The sequence below is a fragment of the Tauraco erythrolophus genome, chromosome 3 (assembly GCF_009769465.1).
Source record: "Tauraco erythrolophus isolate bTauEry1 chromosome 3, bTauEry1.pri, whole genome shotgun sequence".
Taxonomy (NCBI): domain Eukaryota; kingdom Metazoa; phylum Chordata; class Aves; order Musophagiformes; family Musophagidae; genus Tauraco; species Tauraco erythrolophus.
In genome coordinates, this window is record NC_141467.1 from 53,386,102 (window position 1) to 53,411,241 (window position 25,140).

General features: G+C 39.0%; 1 protein-coding gene across 1 annotated transcript in view; it reads right to left on the reverse strand.

Moving 5' to 3' along the window:
- ZNF521 (zinc finger protein 521) overlaps positions 1 to 25,140 on the reverse strand; it is a 182,571-nt gene that overhangs the window by 71,150 nt on the left and 86,281 nt on the right. Inside the window, exon 4 of the mRNA XM_086609305.1 lies at positions 20,801 to 20,885. Coding sequence (XP_086465431.1) covers positions 20,801 to 20,885 — 85 coding nt within the window. The remainder of the gene's footprint in view (positions 1 to 20,800; positions 20,886 to 25,140) is intronic.

A 25,140-nucleotide genomic window follows, 5' to 3' on the forward strand; every position in this document is an offset into this window, starting at 1 on the left:
AGCAGCAATTACATCCGAAGAGGGAGCCAAGCCAAGAATTCTACCATTCCAATAGCTCTCCTTTGAACATCATGCTACAATATCTGATCTGCTCAGTTTCAAGTTCACACATACAATAAATCTCTGAGCTTTTGGACTGATATAAAATAAACCATATAGACAAACATGATACTTATTCTTTATATATATATATATGTATATAAGGAGCCTATTGTTTAAAAAAATTGAGATAGTTTTAAGATTTTAAGTATTCCAAAAAAAGCCCTATGCATGAAATAGAATCCAGATGAATTTAAAAATTATGCAAGTATTTTCTGGGTCTGGCTGAAAAGCAGATGCTGCCTCCATGCTCACTCCCCATCTTTCACAGTACTTTAATATGAATTTTGACAAATAGAAATGAAATTGAAGAAAAAAAAGTGAAATAAGGATAGAGCGAATGTTAACATTTTTTAAAACAAATGCTGGACTTAATCCTGATTTCTTTTGCTTTGCCATAAGCATTTGCTCATACTTCATCATAATCACCTGCTTGGTCGCTCACTGAAGACAGCGTAGGAGTGTTGGTGTAAGCGAGATAAGAATCAATCCCACCACTTTCCCTTTTGATTAAAAGGAGAAACTGTTAAAACTGGATAATGGCTTCATTTGTCATGCCCTCAGCAAATGCAGATTGTTTGGTCTTTTCAGTAACATTATTACGTTGCACAAAGATGACCCTTTTTGTGATTTAAGATGTAGCTAGAGCAATCCCAGTACAGCCAAATCGATGGAGGCAATCTTGCTCTATTGCCGGTTTCCCAACATTTCTTTATTACATGTAATAGAACATTTTAGCATAATAACTCAGAGGTCTTGAGATACAGAAGACGGAGAAATAATGTTGAAAAGCAATTCTTCACATTTGGCTTTCACCACATCAAGTGCAAACGGTGAACTTAAACATGAAAATACAATTTGCTCCTTCTAAAGCCTACATCCTTATCTCTTGCAAAGAACACACATTCATTTCCAGCGCCTCAAGGTAAAGACTAAGGCATATATCACAAGAACAGTGAGTATCTGAAGGATTTGGAAGCAATCTTTTCATAATGTTTCTTTGGAAGGGAAGCAGAGGTACTCAAAATTCATAGAGATTATTAAGTTTACGTCCACACAGCAGATACGGTACCATATTATTTCCCATCAACAGTGTTCTCACCTGCTGAGAATTTCTCTTTGGTTCAAGATAGCCATTCATTACGAGGCATTAGCACTCTACTGCACCAAACAAAGTTATGCCCCATCACTGAACTGGGCAAGCCCGTAAAACCCACACTCAGCTCATGAGGACTGTGTTTACCTGTCTTTCAAGCCCTTCATTTCAGTGCTTTAATAGGCAAGCAATTTCTTACTTCAGCAGATTTGTTCTATATTATCAAGTCAGGTATTTCTGGACAAATGTGTGGGTGTTTGAAAGACTCACAAAGCTCCCCAAAGCTCTGCCGTATCAGTGGAGTACGCACTGACAGCAGGGACTCTATGACAAGAAAAGCTGATCAGCTGCAAGCTTTCCTATTGATGAATCCAACTCTTCACCAGGTCTAAACTAAGCCTGTGGGTTTTGTGTTTTTCTTCTTAGTCTTCTTTGAGGCCTGCAGAAAGTTATGAAATAGATTTTTCTAGTCCTCCCAGGAGCAAGGCCAGGTTCACATCTTGACCTCGGAAACAAAGCAGTCTGTGAAAGCCAGTCTTCTCTGCCTAACATAAAGCAAACTACAACATGCAACATAAGGCAATATTAAGAGTGAGAAATGACAAGCAACGTATCAATATTGGGGAGGAGAAATAATAAAACCTGGCCATATTAAAAATTCCAGCAACAGCAGCACTGAACAACACAATTTTGGCTCTGCTACAGTCTTCATTATAGAGGGTGGAAGCACAATATTCATCTGCAAAGACTGCTTAGTTGGAAGGAAGATTTTGATTACAAGCCAACAACAAAAAAATTTTCTTTATTGTAGGGCATTATTTACTTTCAGATCTTTCAGTCATCTTATTCTGTAACCATTCTAGCATATATTTGGGTACTGTAATGTACAGACATTTATAGACTCTCACCAGATATACTAATGAAAATACAAAATAACCCTTACAGGACTGAATCTCCTCTCAACAACATTAATGTAAATCAGCTCTGTCAACTGGGAGACATTGATGGGAAACTCGAGTGAGGGAAGAATTGGACTCTGATGCTTTGAACAAGCTGCCCAAGTATATTTTAGAAATGTGAAGGCTGTTAAACTGTGGGCTCACGAGCTTGGAAGACAACAGAGGTGTGAAAATGATAAACCCGATTTTTCATGGTGAAATAGCACTAAGGAACCAAAATATGGTCTCAGAATACAGAAATACTGAAGTGGAAGTTGCTACCAAAAGCATCAACAGTTTAACACAATTAAGAAACCAGATTCTTATCAAAGACCCCACGACTGGAATGGCTCGTTCCCATTAGCATGAGTGACAGCGGTGTTTGTGGAAATCCATGTATGCTGATGGAATATGGACCCTGAAATCTCTGTGACCTTGATGTGCAATATTTATGCCTACACCTTTAGCCTCTTGCACATAATGAGATGCAATCTTTTAGCTTTATGCACTTCACCAGGCATTCAATTAGAAAAAGCAAATTTTGGAGGAGGAAGAATGCTAAGCTATTTAGACAGAAGGTAGTGAATCAAAATTGCAAAACTTCAGCTTTCAAAATAGCCTAAGTGACCTCTTACAATACTCTGACCACTCCATCACAAGCAGGAGGCAACCCCTGTGAAGAGCGAATTCTGGCAAAGTTCTCTCTTCACAGATGATGCACAGCTTAAGCTATAATGAGTTTTTGGGTTACAAATGCTGAACGCATTAATATTCCTTGATGATAATTATCACAGTATAAGCACCTTTCCCAATGTGAGTAGCATAAAGCAACTGAAGCAGCATTTTTACTACATTTGAAACAAGCTGGAAAATGGGATTTTCTAGTCTCGTAACCTGAGGTCAACATACATCAAGCTATGCATATTAAATACGTCTACCCTATATAACTATATAGACTTTTCCATATCTTCACACACATGCATGCAATTAACACCCTCATTTTTGGAATACTTCAACAAATATGCCATACATATGAACACAATTTCCCAAGCAAAATAAAAACAGCATTTTAAATAAGACCCAAATAATTTGTAAACAGGCTACACTGCTATTTCTTTGAAAGTGAGTTATTTTTTAACTTTTTTTTTTAAAGGCAGATATTAGCCACTGATACAAATTGAAAATTAAAAAAAAAATATACATGTTCACTCAAATTGAAAATAAAATTTGCAGAAAAACACTGCCTTCCACCTTCAGGAGGTAAACTAGCCACCATGTGCAACACTAAGTGTAGTTTATACCCACCACAGATAGCCTTTCTATTTTTAAGAACATTTGAAAATATAGTTCTTCAGTGGGCCGAAATTCTTGCACACAGCTCACAGGCTAAGTATTGAGTAGGAGGACTGGAGGTATCCCCAGGAAACAGGAGCAGGAGCCTCAAGCCAGGGAGCTGAGCAGCTGCAAAGCTGTTCCTTACCTGTCGCTGCAGCCGGGAGACAGCAGAACTGCTGTGCTGCCTCTGCACGGGGCAGGAACGTGCTCCCCCCGGGCAGCAGCAGTAAACCTACTGATTTAACGGCCAGACAGGCTCACCCAACCTTTGTCACCTACTCTTCAACGTGAACAGGGGGAAAAGGGTCCACACCAGGCACAGCACTAAAAATCTGCAAGCCATCCCAAGAAACAGGAGAATACCCATCGCATCACACATTAAGCCTAAATTCCTTCTGCAGATAACACAAGATGATGCTTTCTTAAACAGTATAAATGGGCTTGGCTGTATTTTAAGTGCAAGACATTTAATTATTACACAAGTACTTACTGAGGATTAATTAGCATACAACAAGGATCTGAAACATGCAGACGCTGTCAGAGAAGACAGGGTTTCTAATGATTTATTATTGTTTGATTAACAACATCGTGCAGCAACTATGCTATTAAATCTCTATTTTGCATACTACAGAACCTAAAAGCGTTACCTAGTGATGTACTATCTTAGTCTCAGAAGAGGGTAACAACTTGATCTTTGCTTTTCTCTCACCCTCAACTCAGAAAATGTTCAATGTTACAAACGATGTACTGGTAAGGAGCCTTTAAAACATCACACTGTGAGTTTCAGGGTTTTTACTAAATACTGTAATACTGGTTTAATATTCTGTGCAAATAAACTCAGTGCAGCTTTCTTCTGACAAAATGGGAGCCACTTTGAACCCTTAATCCGAAAAATGGGAATCAATTCTGGTGTTCTGTGGGTGTGAAATCTGCTGAATGTATTTATGCCATATTGTCCTGCACTTCCTTTAGGAAATATGCCATGTTACAACCATTTCGAGAACTAAAGCATAATTTTTACTTATATGCTGCAGAATGTCTCAAAATCCCATTCGAATATATGGCAAGGTTTTGAGGGAACCTTTGCTAAATATTTAACAGCACTATTGGCTTATTAAATACTGTAATGTGAAAGCCATGAAAGGATGATCTAAAGCACATGACATTTTTTTTTCACTTAACATTGGTGCTCACTTTGAACACTGTACAAGCCCATTCATCAGAAGAACTGATGCATTCTAAGAAGTATTCCTTCTTATCAGATAAATGTAGCAATGGCATCTTGCTGTTATAAAAATTATTAAATCTCTCCTTGGTTAATTGTGTAAGATCTGTTTCTCTGCAGTTAGAATCCCCTCTCTATTCTCCCTGCTAAAACATCTGAAAAGACCATGTCTGAAAATTAAAAGTGATGTAGTGAAATCGGGCTGGCACAAGATATATTGCTGCTATGAAGGCAAACCTAGGGGAAAAAAGACTCAGGTACAGAACACACAGCTCTGGTTTATCATATATAGAAACTGCACTGCTGACCATTTTACAGCGAATAAATTGAATACTTTTCTCTGCACAACACAATGCATTTGACAACTAGATAATAAAGTGATAGTCACGTTAAAAATACAGACGTAGGACCGAAAATATTCTATAAAAATAAACACTTCCATTAAAACAAAATCAAAGTAACTTGGTTCACGACAACAGATGTGTTTCAGTAGGAATCGCTGAAGACAAATTTAAATCCACAGTGAAATATATTAATATAAACTAACAAAAAAAAACTCTTGGCATGGAATTGCCTGCAGAATGTGCATTTATTCTGTAAACACTATAACAATGATTATCTGTCCTTCCAGCTCTCAGTGGAGACTCCTGCTTTTGAAAATATCTTGTGGTGACTTACTAAATTCAGGCTATTTCAATTAGTATTACTGCACATTAAAAATTAATTGTATTAAAGAGTGGATTAAGGTTTAAATTTCAGTTCTACAGTGTGTGTGCTAGAAATGACAGCTAAAAATCAATGCTCTCTGGCCCATAATCGGAAGTTTGTACGACCGAATAGTGAGGAACTGGCGTCAGTTTTAAAAGAATTGATAGTTCAATTCAAGGTGTGTCAGCTCTAATTTCTTATTTAAATGGGAATGCTACACAGCCACAGTATTAAGCTAAAGAAGAAAGTGAAAAAAAAAAAGCTGCCTCGCAATGAAAAAAGTGTGTCAGCTTCATAAAGACAGAAAAAATCAAAATTACAGCTCAAAATTCACGTTTGGTATTACTGAGGGAAAAAGATGTTTTAATAGGATGAGGACTTCATTACTGAAGAGATATATATTTTTCCATTTAGAACATGTTGTTAAAGTACCACTCAGAATTGCAATTTAGGCCCCAATCTTACAAACACTTGAGAACATATATAGCCTTATTCCTATGTGAAAGGAAGCTAGTGGCATCTATTCATGTCAATAAAATCATATACATACTTATATGTTTTCGGGATCAGAGCTTTTCATTACAATTCATCATGTACAGCGATGCCATGCAAACCCATTTAAAACTTCTACTGTGTGCGACAGACGCTAGTGCAGGTACACAAGCGAGCCTGAGGACCCCGCGACGCTCCCACTTTGGGACACTTCTCTTCATGCAGTCATGGCAAGGGCAGCACCAAAGAATGTGGCCACTAGAGCCACAAGATGACACACTCGGGAGCCCTGATACTGTTCAAGTCACAAGACGGAGCTGTAGCTTCTACTTCCACCCCTTAGCAGAGCACCAGTGGGGATGCTGAATCCCCAAAGCTGCAGCGGGACAGGTGACAGGAACGTTGCTATCAAACACATCAAAAACTTAAGTGATCAGCTACAGTGACGAGGGTATATGGGAACAGGCAACAGTTCCTTGTACCTCCAGTAAGTATGTTAGCCACAGTCTCCTGTTGTTGTAGAACACAGGACAATTTCTTGGCCTCTACATAAAGGAAATCTATTATTATCTACCACTTTGTTGTCTGACCAATCAGTTAAAACTTGCCTTGATGACTGAAGGCTACTTCTTGTACAACTAAAGCAGAAATCTGCATTTTTCTTCTTAAGATGTCTTTACGAAAATATTTGTATCTTTACAACAATAATAATTTTTATTACTTGAGTGAAACTGAATTTTGCAGAAGGTTTCCTGAGATCATGGCGCTGGATGAGAAACCGCTATAATTGTTCCTTTGAATGTGAACACAGTGCCAAAAGGCAAGGAAACAGCTCAAGCAAAATCATTCTTGCACTGTTCTGTATTGTAAAATGTATGGGGAATAGCAAGAAGGGAAAAAGCATGTTCCCCTTGTTATAAATCTAGTATTGTTCCTGTCTGAAAACGGTTAGCAAGAAATGCCTGTCACTTCTATCGGCAGCAAACTAATTCTTTTAAGAGCAAACGATGAAGAACACCACAAGTCTAGTGAACAGATCAAGCTGGCATCACTAAAGTATTGCAAAGCCACCCAGGATACCAGAGCCTGGAATTGAACAGTCATTGGTGTGTACCTAAGAGACAAGTTGATGTCCAAAATGTTTTTAAAGATCCCCTGTGCTGTACGGATGTCCAACAGCAAGTTTGGCATCAAGAGAGTAAAGAAGATGGGTTGTAATAACAACAATAAAAAAATAATCTGGTGCAAATGGACCCCGAGGTGTAGTAGTCATCCCCATGCAACAATCACCCTTCACTGCAATTTACTGATGTTGCTTCATTACAATACAGCATATAAAGGGGGCAATATTAAGGCATACTATTTAAAGCTACAAGATCTGTGGTGCCAGCTATAGCTGGTACTGAATCAGGACTATAGACTAAAAAGAAGGTAATTTCAGCAGAGAATACTGAAAAATGAAAACTCTCCTGAAGGTGCACAAGTGTGTCATTTTGACGAGACTTAGCCCAACGCCACAATAAGCGACTGAAGCTAAAGACTGCCAATACATTTTATAGTGCGAACTCACAAATTCGTTACAAAAGCACAGCAATAATTGGTTGCAAATTAACAATAGCCAAGGAAGACAAAGAAATGCAACTGGTTTAGGCGAGGGAGAAAAGAAATGTCCTCATATGATAGCAGAATGTATAGAAATTGAGAAAGAGATTTGTGCAGGGTACAGAACCTGTGAAATAGGTGGACGTTGAAGCAACTTTCAGAATTGCAGTGACAAAGGGCAAATTCTGAAGACGAATAAGCCAATGTTACTGACTCGTGGAAGCCATCACAATTTCTGTTAACTCTCTTTCTGTTAACTGGTTCTGACTGGGGAAGAAATGAAGGACAATTTTTGTTGTGTGGAGAAGGTGATGTCAAGAATACAAATCAGCTAGACCGCATCTATGAAAAGTGATGATACCGTAAAATAGGAGGAACAATTTTGTAAAATTGCCCTCTGAAATGGATAGAAAACATGAACCAAAATTGGGAGCTCTAATGCAAGCAAGAGACTTCCCCATTAGCCAAGAGATAATAAAAAACACAAATATTTTAATAGCTTGCTATTTACAGCATTACGATGCTTCTCCTTCTTAATGTACATTAACTAATTTGTCTTGAAAAATCTCCGTGGGTAAGTACTGTCTCCATTTCACATCTCAACAACTTGTTCTAGGCAAGTGAAGAAGTCATTGGGAATGCTGGAACCACCACAAACTTACACCCATTCATGCTTCCATTTTGACATTCTGAAACAAAAATTGCCTTTGTAGCCTTTCAAGCAAAGACTTGGAAAACAACACTTGGAAAAAAGGAGTTCCCCTTCAAAACAAGAAATGACAACATGATAAAGCAAGAGGAGAGAGAGCGAGAGACTATGTCATGCCATGAAAAAGTTAACTGTATTTTGTGGGAGATAATAGTGTAGGAGAATTCAGAATCAAAGAGCCTTCCAAATCTGCTTTTTAACGAGATGAATGGGAAGGACACATTTAAGAAAAAAGGTTAGCTAGAGTGTGTCGAGAGTGCTTCTCTTGTCAGAGAGTAAAGAACTTTTCCAATATTAAGAAGTATCCCTAATATTAAGCTTTCCAGGCTATCTCTCTGCCCAAGCATATTTATTTCATTTTTCACTTATTTCATTTTATTCATTTGGTTTTCATTTTAGCCTTCTTTTTCCAAGAAGCTCAGCTATATTTTAATCAAAAAAGGTTAAAAATACCATCCTCGTTAAGCCTGACTGGAAGAATAACAGCACACAAGGAGCAACATGGGTTAAAAGTTCAAATTTGGCAGGGAAATGTCATTCAGATGAAGAGAAGAGTATTTAACTGTTCTGGTGAAAATTGGTTTTGATTTGATCATGTTATGACAGTTTGCAAATCACACTTTGCACTAAGTGATATTTGGGTTAGGCTTTTTAACCAAACTTCGAAGCAAACGGAAGGCTGCATTGCCTCTGAATGACTAATTGAACGAGGTAGTAAACATCAACATCTCCCAAGTTGTTCAATGAATTACACAGTGCTCTGCAGGAGTCTCATCTGGGGGGTTTGGGGGGGGATTTTTTTGCACAGTTATCTAATGTCTTGGCACTCGCTTAGGTGTGCAATGAAAAGCAATGAAGCCAGAAGCACAGTGGGTTCATTGTGAAGGTTGCCTGCGAGAGGGTTGGGAGAAAGGGTGCCTAGCCAAACAGCTAGATATTAAGAATATTCTGCTGAGGTCTTGAACTACAACACTCTATTAGAGTGCTGCGTGACAGAAAATTCAAATTGTATGGCTGGGCACTGAAAAAAGAAAACCAAAACAGGATGTTACAGGCATATCCTTAACTCTGGCCGCTGTACATGTGTTTTATGATTGTTTCTGATTATACAAATATACTATCCCTTTTATCATTCAGTCTAATCCAAATATGAGACTCGTACCTTTCAGTATAAACACAGTGAATAAGGCAGTGTTTTGAAACAAGCTTTGTCCAACGCACTATGAATAGCATATTCTGTAAAGTCTCTTGGATAAGTACTACATATATCGGATTATATTCACGTAATAAAAATAATGTGTTATGTGGCTTTGCACCTTTGAGCAGGTCTCCTTCACTCTGCCCACTGCTTCATTTCCTCTGGGGCTTCTCCTAATGCCCTGAATTGCACAACGTATTCAAACAGCAGCTTAGTTAAGAAAAATAAATCTGCCAAAAGGAATGTTTCTTCTTCCTTTCTCCCTATACATAGAATTTACCTCTATATTTACGTTAGTTTAAGGCCACGTGACAGAATTACTCAGTTCTGCCCCACTGATATGTTGGTCCCATGGTTTTACTTGCATGTTCCACTAAGAGGGCATATAACAATTTTTCAGAAGCAAGAATCCTGAGATTGAACTTTAAGGGCTTGACATTTTTGTGCACAGAGAATTTTAATTTGGTAAAATTTGCATTTCACATTTATCAATTGGATTTGTTTTTTATTTCACGGACATTTATATTTGGTTTGCTGGTCACTAGAGCAGCTGTCTTACAGGCTGAAGGACATACTACATAGGCTGTTCAGCTTACATACACATGCATACACCCGTGTATACAAGAAGAGAGTGCATTCAACCACAAAAGGAGCTTGTGTTTTAAGTAGGTGTCACCGTTTCACTTTACTATTGATTTCCCATTGGCTCCACTTAAAGAAAGTAACTCTACATGTGAAAAAGGGTGTGCCGGAGTATCTTACATGGTCTGAGGCATGGAAGAATAAGGATTTTTACCTAAATATAATTCTAAGCTCCCATAAAGGCTGAATTGAAAGTACTGCTTAATGAAAGCGTGGTGGTAGCTCGACCACTATGCTGAGGAGAGAGAAGGAGTTACTTTCCTCAGTAAGGATCATTGAGTGTGTCACTGGTTAATTCCTGTTCTATGCTCCTCATTAGCATTACTCTCAAGTTTCTGGTTATCATATCCGAAATATTAAGACATAATAAGTACGAAGGTGCAGATAATTGGATATTAACCAGAACATACTTGACTGGGCAGGAGGTAGGGCCTTGCTTAAACTAATCCTGAAATGTATTAATCACCAATTAATGAATGGGTTTCAAATTCATTTTCTATTATAGAACACCTCTGAGTATCTAAGCTTTTTCTAATAAAATGAGTTGGAATAACAGGATAGGAATAAGAAACACTCCAATTGAGGCTGATTTGAATTAATTCCCTATAGCTTGTTGTTAAGTTCATTGAAAACAATAATCCTGGTATGAGTGACTTTCTTTATAATGTTGAGAAAATAACCATATATTATAACACTTACAGGATCTATTTCCAGGTGCAAATGGTCATACAGAGGCCAAACTCAGAACAGAGCTAGTTCACTGGAGAACTGCTATAGCAGTATCTATATTTCTTAACAGCAAATAAAGCTCTATAAGACAAGCAGCATTAAGACCTGCATCGACTCCAGATGGATGTTACCAATTAATGATTTTCAGTGTGAAGACAGGTATACATGTATGTCGACTTCTGTAAAAAAGAAAATTCAAACACCCTCTCTCTCCACTCTGGCCCAAAATGTGGTCCACGCCGGCCCACCCTGGCCACTCGAGCTCTTGGAGGGTGGAGGAAGAATGGTGGGAGGGCAAATACACAGAGCTTATGAAATCCGGTTAAGAAGCCTGGCAGGGGCAGGAGGGGAGGGTGAAAGAGGGTGCTGCTAAGCTCAGAAGCCCCAGCTTCAGACAACTTTGCTGATTTGACATTAAGCATGCACCCTTAACCAGCATTACTAACTAGCTTGACATGATTGTACTTTTCTCAACTAAGAGGCTAACCGGCTGCACACAGTTAATCTCTAAATAATGGAAGTTTTTGTTAACTTGGCATATTTAAAATCCAAAAAGAAATGCAAAAAAATCAGAAACAAAGTCTCAAATTTTCTTTTTTTTTTTTTTTAATAATATTCTTACATGACCAGGAGGATAATTTTTAAATGGATACTTTAGCATTTTTATTATTTGAAATGGGTGCCTACTATCGCACCAAAAAAGAAACATCAGAGATCCTTATTGTTACTAATGAAGAAAATGATAACAGACATGGTTGAAGTACTATTATTCCCCTTTCTCTCTTCTTGCTGTCCTCAGTGTTATTTACATTGATGTGAATTGCAAGTAAACCAATATTATCCATCTCTCTGTTTTTTCCTTAATTTGTTGACTTTAATTTTAGTAAGTCTTAAATAAGCGCTTACTGAAGATGAAGTAAGATATGCAAGCAAGTAGTCCTTTTATCAACAATTTTGCCACAGAAATACACAAACATTTCAATGGCTCTTCATTAGCAAACAAATCAACAAGTGATATTTTAATGCATGACTTTATTCCATCTCTGTGGGGACCGTAGTTGAGAGTGTGATGTACAGTACAGAGAAAGGAATCATCAGCCACAATGTCCCAGGGCTCTATCCATTGAGGACTTCTCAGCCTCTGCTTAAAGAGTGCATTTAATTGACTGATAGACAGTAGCTTCTTTGTTCACAGAAGACAGCGAAGTAATGGCAGCTTGAAAATCGTACCATCTACAGGATCTCCTGAGACTAGTAACATGGGGATATGTGTCAGGAATAAATAAATAATCTAATTATTAAGCCACTTCCTGTCAAGTTAACTCCAATTTGTTGGCTTTTGAAGGCAACAAAACGAGGCATTTTTCCTCATTATGCTTCTCTTTTTATACCACTGGTAATCACAGGCGGATTAAAGGGTGCCTGATTGGTTTTTTTGTCAAGGAACTGAGAAGCAGCCAACAGTACAGAAAAACAGAGTTGGGGTTAGAAGAAATTTCATGCTTGTCTCCTTTCCAGCTCCCTAACAGCCCACACTGCTGCCCCATACAGTGCTGCCAGCTGTACAGCAAATGTGTACCCCTCCAACGGCGGCCGACCAGGCCACGGGCTCCATCCTGAGAGCTGCGAGATACCTCGCAATCTTGGCAGGTAGCTACTGCTGTCATAGGCATAATTCTAAAGGTGACCTACGAAACCCCGTCAGCTCACCAAATGCAGCAATATGAGCAGCTGAAGTTCGACACCCACTCTCCATATTGGCTTCTTTTGTTTCGCTTCCTGCGCTTACATCGCAGGGAGAAACCTCAGGACGTACTCCGTCGAAGAATCGGAGGCTTCTCTGCTCGGAACAGGGGTGATTTAGAAACGCCATGGCGAGGCTACCCTCTGTGCTGACAGCTCAACACGGCCCGAAGGAATGTGCTACGGCTACTGACAAAGCCTGCAACACAAACGGTCAGCGACAAAGAACAAAAGGGAAGGCTGACACCACGCCATTAATTCAGCCCCTGGTGCCTGAGTATTAACATGCACCGTATATCCCTGCAGCGGCTCGGCAGAGAATCTTACAGCACGAAGAGGGAGAGGAACAACTTTCGTACTGCCTGGCGTTACCTTTTGGTAGCGTCCCCTTCATCGCGTGCTATTCGTACCACCGGCGTTTCTGCAGGAAAAATCTAAAGCTTCCGTGTGCTTTCCTTCGTTTCTTTACAAAATGAACTGCAATCTGAACTGCGGACATTTTCCAAACGCTTCCTTTAGTAGTATTACCATTACTATTATAACTGCTACTACTGTTATTTAATAACAAGACATTTTCATTCTACTTTATCAGAATTTTTTGAGTTCAAGGTGCCCCCCTCCCCCCAAAAAAAAGAGGATTCACAGATGTTTGCACAGTGTCCTGACTTAACCATCTGAGATTTCAAAAGCCTAACGGTCTTTCCCGAAAGCCGTCTCAAAGATCAAGTGATGGTTCCTGCTTCAGAGCCCCGAACCGAGGTGCCGGCCGCAGGCAGAGCAGCTCGGCGCGTGGAAGCGCGCGCCCGGGAGTGGGGGCGGCAGGGCGCCTGTAGCCCCGATAGGTGACACACACAACCCGACGCCCCGCGAACGGGGCCACTCCAGCATGTTTACAGCTGCCTCTGTCGCTTCCGAATACGTCTTGAATTTTTTGTTAAATTGCGCAGATAATTAAAGCCTCTTCATATTTACAGTCTGCTTCGTTGGTACCATGAATTCTGTTTTCAGTTACTGTCTGCAAATTCCCTCTCTGCCCAATTTCATACTAAGCAATAACACTTCATTTTACATAAGTTTTATCTGATGTCCCCATACAGAGCTGCCAGCTGTACAGCAAATGTGCCGCTCTCAGACTGAGCCCTACCCGGCCACAGGCTCCATCCCGAGATCTGTGAGGCACCTTGCTGTCATTGGCAAGCGCTCCCCGCTACCGCCGCTGCCGTCGCTCCACACCACACACAACTTAAAATCATCTGATTATTAGAATTTGTGGTCCGCACTCCATTTTATCCTTTATTTAATCTATCCCCAGATCACACATTTGTTTAAATGTTTTGGCTGGTTTACAAATCATGCAGCCATCTGCACAGTAGGTGTGACACCATTTTTTAGACAAAAGTTACATTACAAAACAACAAAGATAAAGTCATTTGAAATGCTTTGGTGTTTGTTATTCTGCCTGGTTTGCTTGGACCAACTCTAAGAAATAAATAGAATTATCTGTGTAAATCGATGAACATCTATGAAAAACAACACCCAGCAGAACGCAGAGCTTGCTCCATTACCTACGTTAATATCATGACAGCTGAGGAGAGATGACCTGGCCCACTTCTCATCTCTCCTGTACAGATGGCTATTAAAGAGAAAGTATCCCTTTTGTATGGTCCATGCAGAAACCCTTTATGGGCTTTTCAAATAAGCCAGCATTGCCCACAGGAGAGTAGCTTCCTGTTAGTATTAAATGGCCCAGATTTCATCTATTTTGTAACCCAGCTCCTCACAAAATAAACCTACGTTTTCTCAGATTTAGCACCAAATGCTCTTTTTTCCGGGTATTTCAACTGCATCTCCTCATTCTGCAGACAAGGTGACCAAGTTTCCTCTAACTTTTGGACAACTTCTCACCAGCTCTGCCTGCAAACAGGAGATGCGCAGGCATCCAAATGATCTGTTGATGCCAAGAAGGTGTGATCTCTCTCTTCACTATAAATCGCCAATTTCCATTTTTACTACTGAGGAATCAGTGAAAGATGACCAACAAAGGGAAGCCTCCACCTCCTTCCTCCTCTAGTGTGTAGATGCGTATCTTTGGATACTTTTTTTTCTGAATATCGGGTAAGAAAGACGTACTGTTTTCCTGTACAGCGATTAAACTGATAATCTGAAGACGTGTTACTTGAGGTCAACGTGGTGCAACAAGTACTAGTTGCCCAGCACAGCTTTCTGCGGATGTGAAAGGAAAATCATGGGTTTTAATGACCTCAGGCATTAGACAAATAACAGAATGTGTGAATGCCACATGCTATTGCAACCAGACTAAAACCTTCCTGGGCTCCAGAAAGACGACTGAAGTTATTTCCTTTGTCCTGACATCAGTGATGTTGTCCACATATATCGTAAAATGTACACTGCACAAATGTGAGGCAAATAAGATGATTTATTTTTATAGGTTTATTATGCATGCAGTTAATACATGCATAATGCAAACATGTATATCCACACAACACACAAACATATATATACATATATTTATACTTATATCATTGTCACCGAAAAAAATCAAAACCAATGAGTTGCACTAAAATGTGTCTTCACGTCTTCTAATAGTTATGTACTACTTGTTATTGTAAAACACAGCTGTAAAATTTTTTTTCAGAGAAATTAAAATGTTAGATCTCACTTCTGTATACTCTTATTTTTAAATTACAATTGTGCCAGCATAGATTTGTTTACTTGGGTCTTAATGAAGTATTTGCCAGTATAAACTGAAATTCCTCTTGTCAACTGCAGGGTTGCTTCATCCTGTTTTCCCATTTGCTTCCTAACTTCGGTGCTCGGCATCTTTTTTTCCTTCCCTTCATTTCCTCCCGCTCACACCTGCTACCTCACTCAATGCTACACAACATCCTCCCCTCAAAAATAAGTTCCCCCTGCCTCACCACACAGACTTCACAAGAAGTGTTTTATACATGATACTGAAAAGGTTAAAAACAGAAAAGTCTGTTTACTTATCAGAAACAACCTACATAAAAATTTTCAAAAGTAGGGTTGCAAAAAGGTACTGAATCCTGACTGTGACATCCTTCCCCTCCCTGACTTTTCAGAGGGGTAGTGGCTCTTGCTGTGACACCGGGGCCTGCTTTCTCCATCGACAAAAGAAGCAGCAAACTACAAAGATTGTGGCTGTTTCCCCCTTTTATCATTCTCTTTGTCAGCCTGATCAGTCCTCAATGGTAAATGTGCTGCTCTGTTGTGCACAGCCAGCGGCTCGCAATTTGCTCACTATGTTTCATGAGACAGTTGTTTGTGGCTGTTTGGAACACATTTACCTCTTTGGGGATTTATGCGCTAGTTGCAATGCCAACCTCCATAGTGATAGAGATTTCTTTCTAACTAAAATAGATAATTAGAAGCTGGTAATTATTGGTCAAGAATTATCAGAGTGAAAAAAATTAAGCTTTTCATAAATAGTTCTTGGCAATGTCATCTCTTTACATTATCTCATGCCTAACAGCACTTCACTCAGAGCACTTACAAATTCACACTACTGCTGTTGAGCCTCATAATTTTATATGGAGTAATTCCTTTCCTGAGTTAAACATATCCAAACTCCCCCAGTTCTGATCCGCTCTGTACGTGCACGTGTGCAAAATCCTAGGCAACAGTTACAGCAACTATTTACACTGAACTGCATCAGATGCTAGAGATGTAAAGGAATCAGTGGAAGAAAAAACAATGTTTAGCTTGTCTGCTTAAAGTAACAGGGAAAATAACAGGAGAAGCAGTGGAGTGCAGCAAACAGAACACAAACAATGGCAGACTCTCTTCCTACCCTCTCAGTTCAAATGCCAACTGTAAACTATATAAGCAAAACAAAAGGATCTCAGAAAGCCTCCCTCTTTTCCACAGACACCATGCACCCAGAAATAGAATTCTCTCAAAAAAAGCTACTAAAAAGGCTATGTATTCCACCCAGAGAGATAAGTAAAAGAAAGAAGGTGGCTGAAGAATTACCGTGCTTGCCAGCACTTCTTGAACCCCTATGAAACACACCTGAATTTATGTTTTCTCTTTTCCCACTCAAAATCTGAGAAATTGTTTTACCACTGGATTTCAATACACACACCGATTAATGTTTTCATTTGGCAATCATCCTGACGATTATCCAAACAAAAAGTACATGCTCACATTTAGGTCCAAAACAATGCCTAAACAGAGGGCCTATTTAAAAAAGTCCACGGTTTGCCTCGCTTTCTGTCTGCTGGCACCTTTGAGCCTAAGCTCGAATCAGTGTGTAGCTGAAGCAAACACGGGTATTGTTTGACAAAGCGTCATGTCTAGAAACGTGCACACAGATCCGGCAGTCAGAACTCTTGAACTTTCACTCACTTAACACAAGTAAGGAATTCCACTTCTTTGCCTCTCTCCTCCCTCATCTTTTCAGCGGACAAGGTTTATTGCCCTGTCCATTGCCCTGTCCCATCACAAAGATGTTGGGAAGACTTGATTGAAAACTGAGGAACAGTTTTAAAATGGGAAGTTCTAGAAGTAATTAACATGTAGTTACTGAGGAAAGCCATACCTATGACATCTTTTTAATATCTGACTTGTATAATAACGAATGTAAATTGTATTGTTGTCAAAGATACTTAAGGTCACCCTTCACTGGGTCATCTGCAGATTTCATTTTCCATTAGGTGGCATAATTTCTCTTGTTGAATTGATTGAAAGGTATAATAAAATCTGTAAAAACACTATATACCCTCCTAACAAAGAAGAGTAAGAGGCTTTTCAAAGAGCCTGTAATCCCTCTTCCCCTGCTAAATGTCTAGTTGAGATGATATTTGATTAGACAAACACACATACACACAACCTAAAAATACCTACCCTCAGTAGAGCTATTTTGGCCAACAAGGTAATTCCAGTTGCCTTATTTAAACGTCTAAGTTTTACACTGGGGCTTTATAAACATATCTTTGCCTCAGTGACCTTCCATAATGCAACTTCTCTCTGTGGATGTTAGCAACATGAACTCAGTTTAAATCCCAGGATCGTGTCCAAGGGGCACAGTAATTAGATGGGACACCATCAACTTTTCTAGGCTCCCAAACTGCTAAAAGGATGGTGAGTAGCAACTGTTTCCCTCAGCTGGCCGAGCACATAGATCTATCAGTGGTTCCCACCCATTTCTCAGCGGAATCTGGCAGATGACTTTCCACCTTCTTGTTTGTCCCCTGTCCCAGCTGCCTCTGCTTTTCTCTTTTCTGTGAATTATGATTATGGAATCCTTCAGGTAAGAGGACACTATCTCCATCAATAACCACAACACAGAAGATGTTAGCATTTTACTAGGAGAGGAGATAACAGTTCCTGAGACTGTGTGATGATGTTTGTAAAGGCATTTATTGCCCTTACACTTGATCTAGGGATTATCACACTGTTTGACTTCTAACGCCTGCCTTCCCAGATTACCTTCCCTCTCTCTTGCATTTCTTTTTTTCTCTCTCTCTTCCTGAAGCTTTCTCGGTTTCCCTTCCCCAGAGAAGTGAAGACACTACATCTTGTTCTGCCAGTCTCCTGCTGGGAAAGCAGGCCAGGAAGACATATTTTATCAGATACATGCGAAAAAGGGAGGAACCAACGTGTTTAGGAAGCCAGTTTTTTTCTCTTTGGTAAATGTGCTGTGTCAACAAGTCAATATTCACTTTAGTATTGCATCAAATATATTTTTCAATCTACTTATTGATACGCATGCAGATATCTACAGGTATTTATAAGGGTTATATATTACATATACATAACACAAATGTGTTTGCGTGCATGTTTTCTGCATTATACATGAATACTATAAGCCTACCTACAGATGCACATAAACTAAGGCTGATTTTAAATAGCTTGATGTCACCCCTTGAACCTTTCTCTCTAGACAGAATACGGTCTTGGAAAAAGGCCTGTGAACAATGATATAAATTAAAGGGGAGTGGGGAGAGCGAAATTAGAAAGATAGCTAAGGAAAAATCCAATTAGCGGTGAGAAGGCTAACTGAATTGGAGATCAGAAATTATTTTTCCCTGTGCTTCGATTCCGAGGTCACATTCAAAACTCTCTGGAACGTTGATATTCCTTTCACTCCACCCCAACACAAAATCCCCTTGCATTTGCTTAATCGAGGCTACATCATTAGGAGCTGCACTGTTAAGTCTGGCAGTGCAGATAAGAATCTTCCACTGAACACAGATTACCACAAGCATGACCGGCAAATCTCCCTGCATGTTTTGCAGCTTCCTTCTTCATTTCACTGGGAAGATTTTATATTAAGCACGTTTAAATCTGTGTCACTATGGTTATGTCATGAAGCAATATCATGCATGATTAGATACAACACAGACAAAACAATTAAATATTTTTTAAAAGATTCTCTTTCTCATTCAACCTCATCCAGCTTTTAGAAATAAAACACAGGCAGTTAACAGCTCAGTTTAAGAAAATCTCAGTCTTTTCAGATCTGCAGGATGAAGCCAGCTAACTGGATTTGTCCTGTTTTACTGACTCTCTCGTCCTTTCTCTCTTCCCATTCTGACCCTGTACTAAAACTCATCCAGAAAATAGAGAAAAAAAAAAAAAAATCTGAGTATTTAATGAAAGAAGCAGGCTCCTATTCTGAAAATGTGAGGCACTTGGGAAGCGGGTGGCAAGCAAACACACCACTCTGCCATTCCAGCATTCTTACCCACAGTGTCCATATTCCCTGTTCATGTTTCAGTGTCACTATATGCTACAATTAAGAACATATCAAACACTGGATTCAAAGAAAACAGCAGAAATGGTGAGTTCTGTTGTTAGTAATAACCTACTTTTAAATTCCACATTACTGACCCAGATTGAACACTGTGAAGCAGTTCAAATTATCTCCTCCCCAAAGACATAAAATATCAAAACTAAAGCTTAATCCAACAGGCAAATCGCTTTGCTCTTTTACAAAACCAGCTTGTCATTTGCGTTTATTCATTTTTATGAAAAGTATATAAAATGTTCATGCTCTAAATGTATTAAAATTTATTAATAAAGTACCCAGAGAAACGGACTATTAAGTTTTGGCAGGTAACTTTCTTTTACAGTGCAGCCAAATTACTAGTACTCATGAAAGAAATCTGCATGTTACCTTGAAAGAAAAAAAAAACGAGCATTGAGCTAAGTATTTTTAAGCTATAAAATGAAAAAAAACCCAGCAAATTCTCTTCTGTTGGATATGTAATTACTGGCTTCTGTACCATATAGTTTTGTCTGTGCTTTGCATGCCTTTCTATTATAGCAAGAAAACCAGCATAACGGAAGCAGGTATATAAAATCAATGGTATCCATCGCAGTCTCAAAACGTGAAATTTGGAAAAGAGGCTAAAAACAAAATGAGACAACCTTGGCAATGTTATCTTATTAGCAGGCAAATGATGTGCTTGATAAATTTAATTGGCTGATAGAACTCTTATTGCTATTACTGAGTGGTTACCAAATTGAAAACATTATGGGTAATCCTAGGGGAATAAGCAAATAATAGGAAAATATGAATATCAAAGAAAAAGAAGCTTTTGCTTTATTCCAATTTACAACTGCAACAGCCTTGTAAACATCAAGCCAGGCTTGGATTCTGGAATCCTAAAAGCCTTTTTCTAAGTGCTTGTACCTTAAAAAGCAGATTCCGTTACTGAATACTACAATTCCTTATTTTTTCAAATAAATGATAGTATTTAATTGTATACAGATACACTCAGGATTTTTTTCCAGACTGCTCGAACACAACAAACAATACTATTTTATGGTCATTTGAATTATTTATGTTTCCTAATGACAAAAACTTGCCAGTTTTGATTTTGATACCAAGGTGCTTGAGAAGTACACAGTAGTGTCATTACCATAATAACTTCTGAAATTAAAACCTGTCTAAAACTCTACGGAAAGCTAACATCCAGTTCATTAACCATTCCTGTTAGTTTGTTTTCAATAATGCAAAAATGATTAGAAGTTTAATTTGTTAATCACCTGTGTTTTGACTGGCAGTGGATATATAATTCTCTGCAGAAGTCTAAACTAGCCCTTGCAGAAAATAAAGCATGCTAATGCTTTATCAAGTCTAATAATATGAATAAAAAAATCAATCATGCCTAGGTTAATCATTGATGGATGCACAATTAATTTCTCCTTAACTCTGTTTAATTTTAGAGGCAATGATGATCATGAGTTAGAGAAATGTGTATTTGTCTTCGAGAAGTTTTAGTGCTTCACTTACCAATCATGTGGTTTGCAACATGAACTTGGATATCCCATTCATTGTAGAAAACCATCTGACATTTGATGCACTGGTAGGTCTTCTTCTAAAGAAACAAGGGTAGATAAAATTTACTGAAACATACAATTGGAACCATTTCACTGTAACTCAAATATTGAGTTCAAAGTGGTCATTTAAAGCTCTCCAATGGCAATTTCATTACGGCTTAATTAGTAATATTAAAAAATAACACTCTGTAGTTCTGTAATACCTTTTATTGGAGTTTCCTGAAACTTGGTAGAGATTGTTTTTTTTCAACTTCCTAACACCATGGACAGACCAGTATTGCTAAAACACCAGCTTTATATTCAAGGAAGGTAAAATGCAATGAGGATATGTGGGATGTGATCCAAACGACACTGAAATCCATGTGAATCCTTCATCTTATACCAATGGATTAGGACCACTACAGAACTGGGGCAAAGCCAGCAACAGAACACAGAAATCAGAAATCTGCTTCTCCCTCATTCTCAACCAGGCTGCAGAATCTCCTCTGCACCGAACCTTTTAAATGATCCATGGGGTTGCCATCTTTCATGGAGGGAAAAATCCCTGCTAGTCTGGACAAACGATTACTGTATTCGGGCAGTTGCTTCAGCATCTATTGGCAAGCCTGTACTAAAACTGGGAAGGCTGGCTGGAAACTAGCCAGAGAGCAATCCTTCTGGCCACATTAGATTGGGCCTGACTTACTTAAAAATCATGGTGTATACAGATCAGATTTCATTATAAACAAGGGAAATGCATTACTGTGCTCTCTTTGGTGCACAGGAAACGTTTTTCATTCGTGTCTTGGTGTCTTCCAAAAAAGATCTGCTATTTCACTTTTCTACAAGGTATATCACTTTTCCAAGACATTTCAACATCCTAAGAATGTGATTTTATTTTCTCTTATTATTTTTCTTGACCAGAAATGGCCAGAGTTTGATATTCAAAAGCACTGCTTTAAAAGTGAAAACTAAGAGTATATTCAAAAGTAAGATCTTGGTTTTTCATCATAAGACTTAAAATCTACAGTTATCCAGGCATCTAATGAGACAAGTCAGATTCATAAAATTACTCAACTGCATAACTACTATCAAGGACTCAAGTCCTAAGGTAACAGTCGTGGAGAGCTCAACTGTTGTTCTGAAGATGTAATGAAGGCAAGGTAAGCTCTGAACTGCCACATCAAGGCAGTAACTCAAGAGACATATATCTTTCTGTACAGCCACAGACACCTTGCCTATATCGGCAAAAAGAAAAAAAAAAAAAACACAAGAAAAACATACATTTTTTTAAAGAATGTAAAGTCACAAAAAGCTGGCACAGGTGTAGTAAAATGTAAATTTCCTATATATTATTTGGGGAAGAAATAGGGCTCACCAGATAATGTGCATCAAAAATACAGCCTGTCTTGTATGCATTTAACTTCTGAAAAGTGTGATGCAGCTGATATTATCGATTATACTGAAAAAAAAAGAGTTCTTTTCTCTGTCTCTAAACATTATCAAAGACTTCTTGGATTTGTTATCAGCATCTAAATTTTGATGCCCTGTCCCAGACAGATAAAGTGCCATCCATTAAGTATCTTTCTACTTCAAGCCTGTAGGCAGGAATATAAAGACTTTTTAAACATGTGTTATTTTATCTTACCAAGTCAACTGAAAAATTAGTGACTAATCAAAGCCAACTCTGAAATTAAGTGTTCCTGTGGGCTTCTCTACAAATCTCCCATTGCTTCTCATACACAGAGGCTATTTTAATTTTCCTGATGACAATAAAAAAAATGTGATACATTGCTTCTCATAGAAACAATCATAAGCCTTTTCTGTTGTTTTTCACTTAAATCAGCTTTAGTTTTCTGAAATGTAACCATGTTAAATCCTTACGTAGACAAACAAAATCAATGGGCACCCAGAAAACAAATCTGCTTTGACTTAGTTTTACAGTTAGAATTTGTAAAGCCTGCTGTTATAAAAGATACAACACTTTTTCTCCTTTTTTGTTGTTGTGACAATACTGGCAACATTGGTAGAAATTCAGATTCAGTCTAAGGATTTCCTATTATATGTTGGTAAATTTAACCTTACTGCACTACATCTAGATCTATCAAAGACCTCTAAATAATGACAGTCACGATCAAAGATTTATTATGCTAAGCTCTTTACAAGATGCTTTTTGATGCTGACATATAGAACAACAATACTGCATAAATAACAATCACTCTTCCTTTTTTTAAAACATTGTTTCCCTTTAGAACTAGTTAGAAAATATTTCTTACTCCCTGATGACTGGCACTATATATTGTTTATTAGCATACCCCTAGCATTAGTCCTGATATGTGACTTTGTTCAAAAACAAAGAAACATAAACTTAATGGCTGGTCTTTTCTCTTGTTAGCACAGCAACGCAGAGTGCATGTCAAGAATTGTCAGCAAAATTATGACTGATGTACATAATGACAACACATACACAGGTGGTGGGTTTTTTTAAGTCTAATGCCAAAAAATAAAGTCATTTGACAACAACAACAAAAATAATGATTTACTAGCACTTACTAGACTCTTCAAAATGATCTGACATATTTGCAGAATCACACATGGAGGTTTTCTTTTTATCATGAAGGGAAGAGTGGTTTTGTGACTGCTGCTTGATCAAACGCTAGTTCTTTTTTGTTTCCAAACATATTCTAAAATGTTGACATCAACTTTTATTAGCTCAACACACAGTCATCTCTAAGTGTCTAAACTTGTGCATGGTTAAGTTTTTATTTTAAAAGCAAACTCAGTAAATTCCATTTACTCTTAGATTTTCAAAGTGATCAAACCCAGTCATTTTCACACTACGCTGAACAAAACCCACATACTTATTTCCGTACGTTTCGCATTCTGAGGAAGTCCTTTTTCACTGCAAGCTACATCTTAGTCTCACAAGCTTTGGCAGAACCACAGGACTCATAACTGCTCACAGGAGCTGCTGGGTCCTGATATGCTTCATGTCTAGTCCCAATTCCCTACTGGGGTTAGATGCAGGGGGAGACCCAGTCCCTCCTTACTCCGTGTTCCCACAAAGGGGAAACATGGGAGAATAAGACAGAAATGATCCCTGGGGCATTCCAGCTCCATGTCCCCTGCCTGGATAGCCGGCGAAGAAGCCTTGCAGCACTTGTGCAGCACAGCACAGAAGAAAAATTGGGTCATGACTCAAGGAGGCATTTGAATCTCTCCTGAGCATCTCCACCCCTTTGCAATACGAGGTGGCTCCACAGAAAAAGCAGCGCGGTGGTGACAGCCATCCTTGCCTTGCCGTGCTGCAGGTGTTTGCAGGGAGGAACCCTGGCTGAGCAACCTGCCCCTCTGCCTGAGTCACCTGTGCCTGCGGAGAACTCAGCAGCACGGAGCGGGCACCCACGCCTTGCTGCTCCAGCTCACAGCCCAGGGCACACCAGCTCCACACAACGACGAAGGCTGGACAGTTGGAGGCACTTACACCCTAACCTGCCACCACTGCATTTGCCAGAGGACACCTGTCAGCCTCCTGTGAGAGACAGAATCATGACAACATTCTCATTCTCTCTTCCACACACAAAACCAAGCTGACGCACATTGCTTTTACAGAGTAATTTCATATCAGCAAAGGTGGGCCACAGAAGGCCCTTACGGGTGCGTTTCTGTATGGACTCGGGCAGGACCATTATGGTGTCTGGAGAAGCCGTACTGCGCTCTAAACTGTGCCTTGTTGCAACACTTCCAAAGATTTGTTCCAGAGGAGAGTGACATATACATTACCAGATGGGATCACGAAAGCGGTTTAACAACTTTTTCCTTTTATTTCTTACATTATTGTGCATTTCTCTTTTCATAAAAAGTCTAATAAACAAGCCCACGATCCTTCACTAAACCCTCTCCTGTCAACAACCTGAGTGTCAATTTGTTTCCTACATGCTGAGTACAAATCTGAGGCCCAAGCCACTCCTAAGGCCATTCAAAATTGTCGTAGAAGACTAGCTGCTCAGACTAGGTGTCTCACAAGAGCGCTGGGCAATCTGGTTGCCTCTTGCATTCCTGTTTGTTTGCATTCCTGCTTTCAGAACCAATTTAAAACCTTCTGGCATGCAAAGCTTCTCTGTGACCACCTTTAATGAGCTTTGGACTGGGCCTTCAATCCGTGTAGTGCATATGCATGTGTCTCTCTAACCTTTTGAATAATTAATGTCACCTAGACCTTTAATTATTGTCCTGATTCTCACTTGTCACTTTGCAGTTTTCAGAATTTCCTTTCTATAAAGGTGCCCAAAGTATCCATGTCATATCAAATGA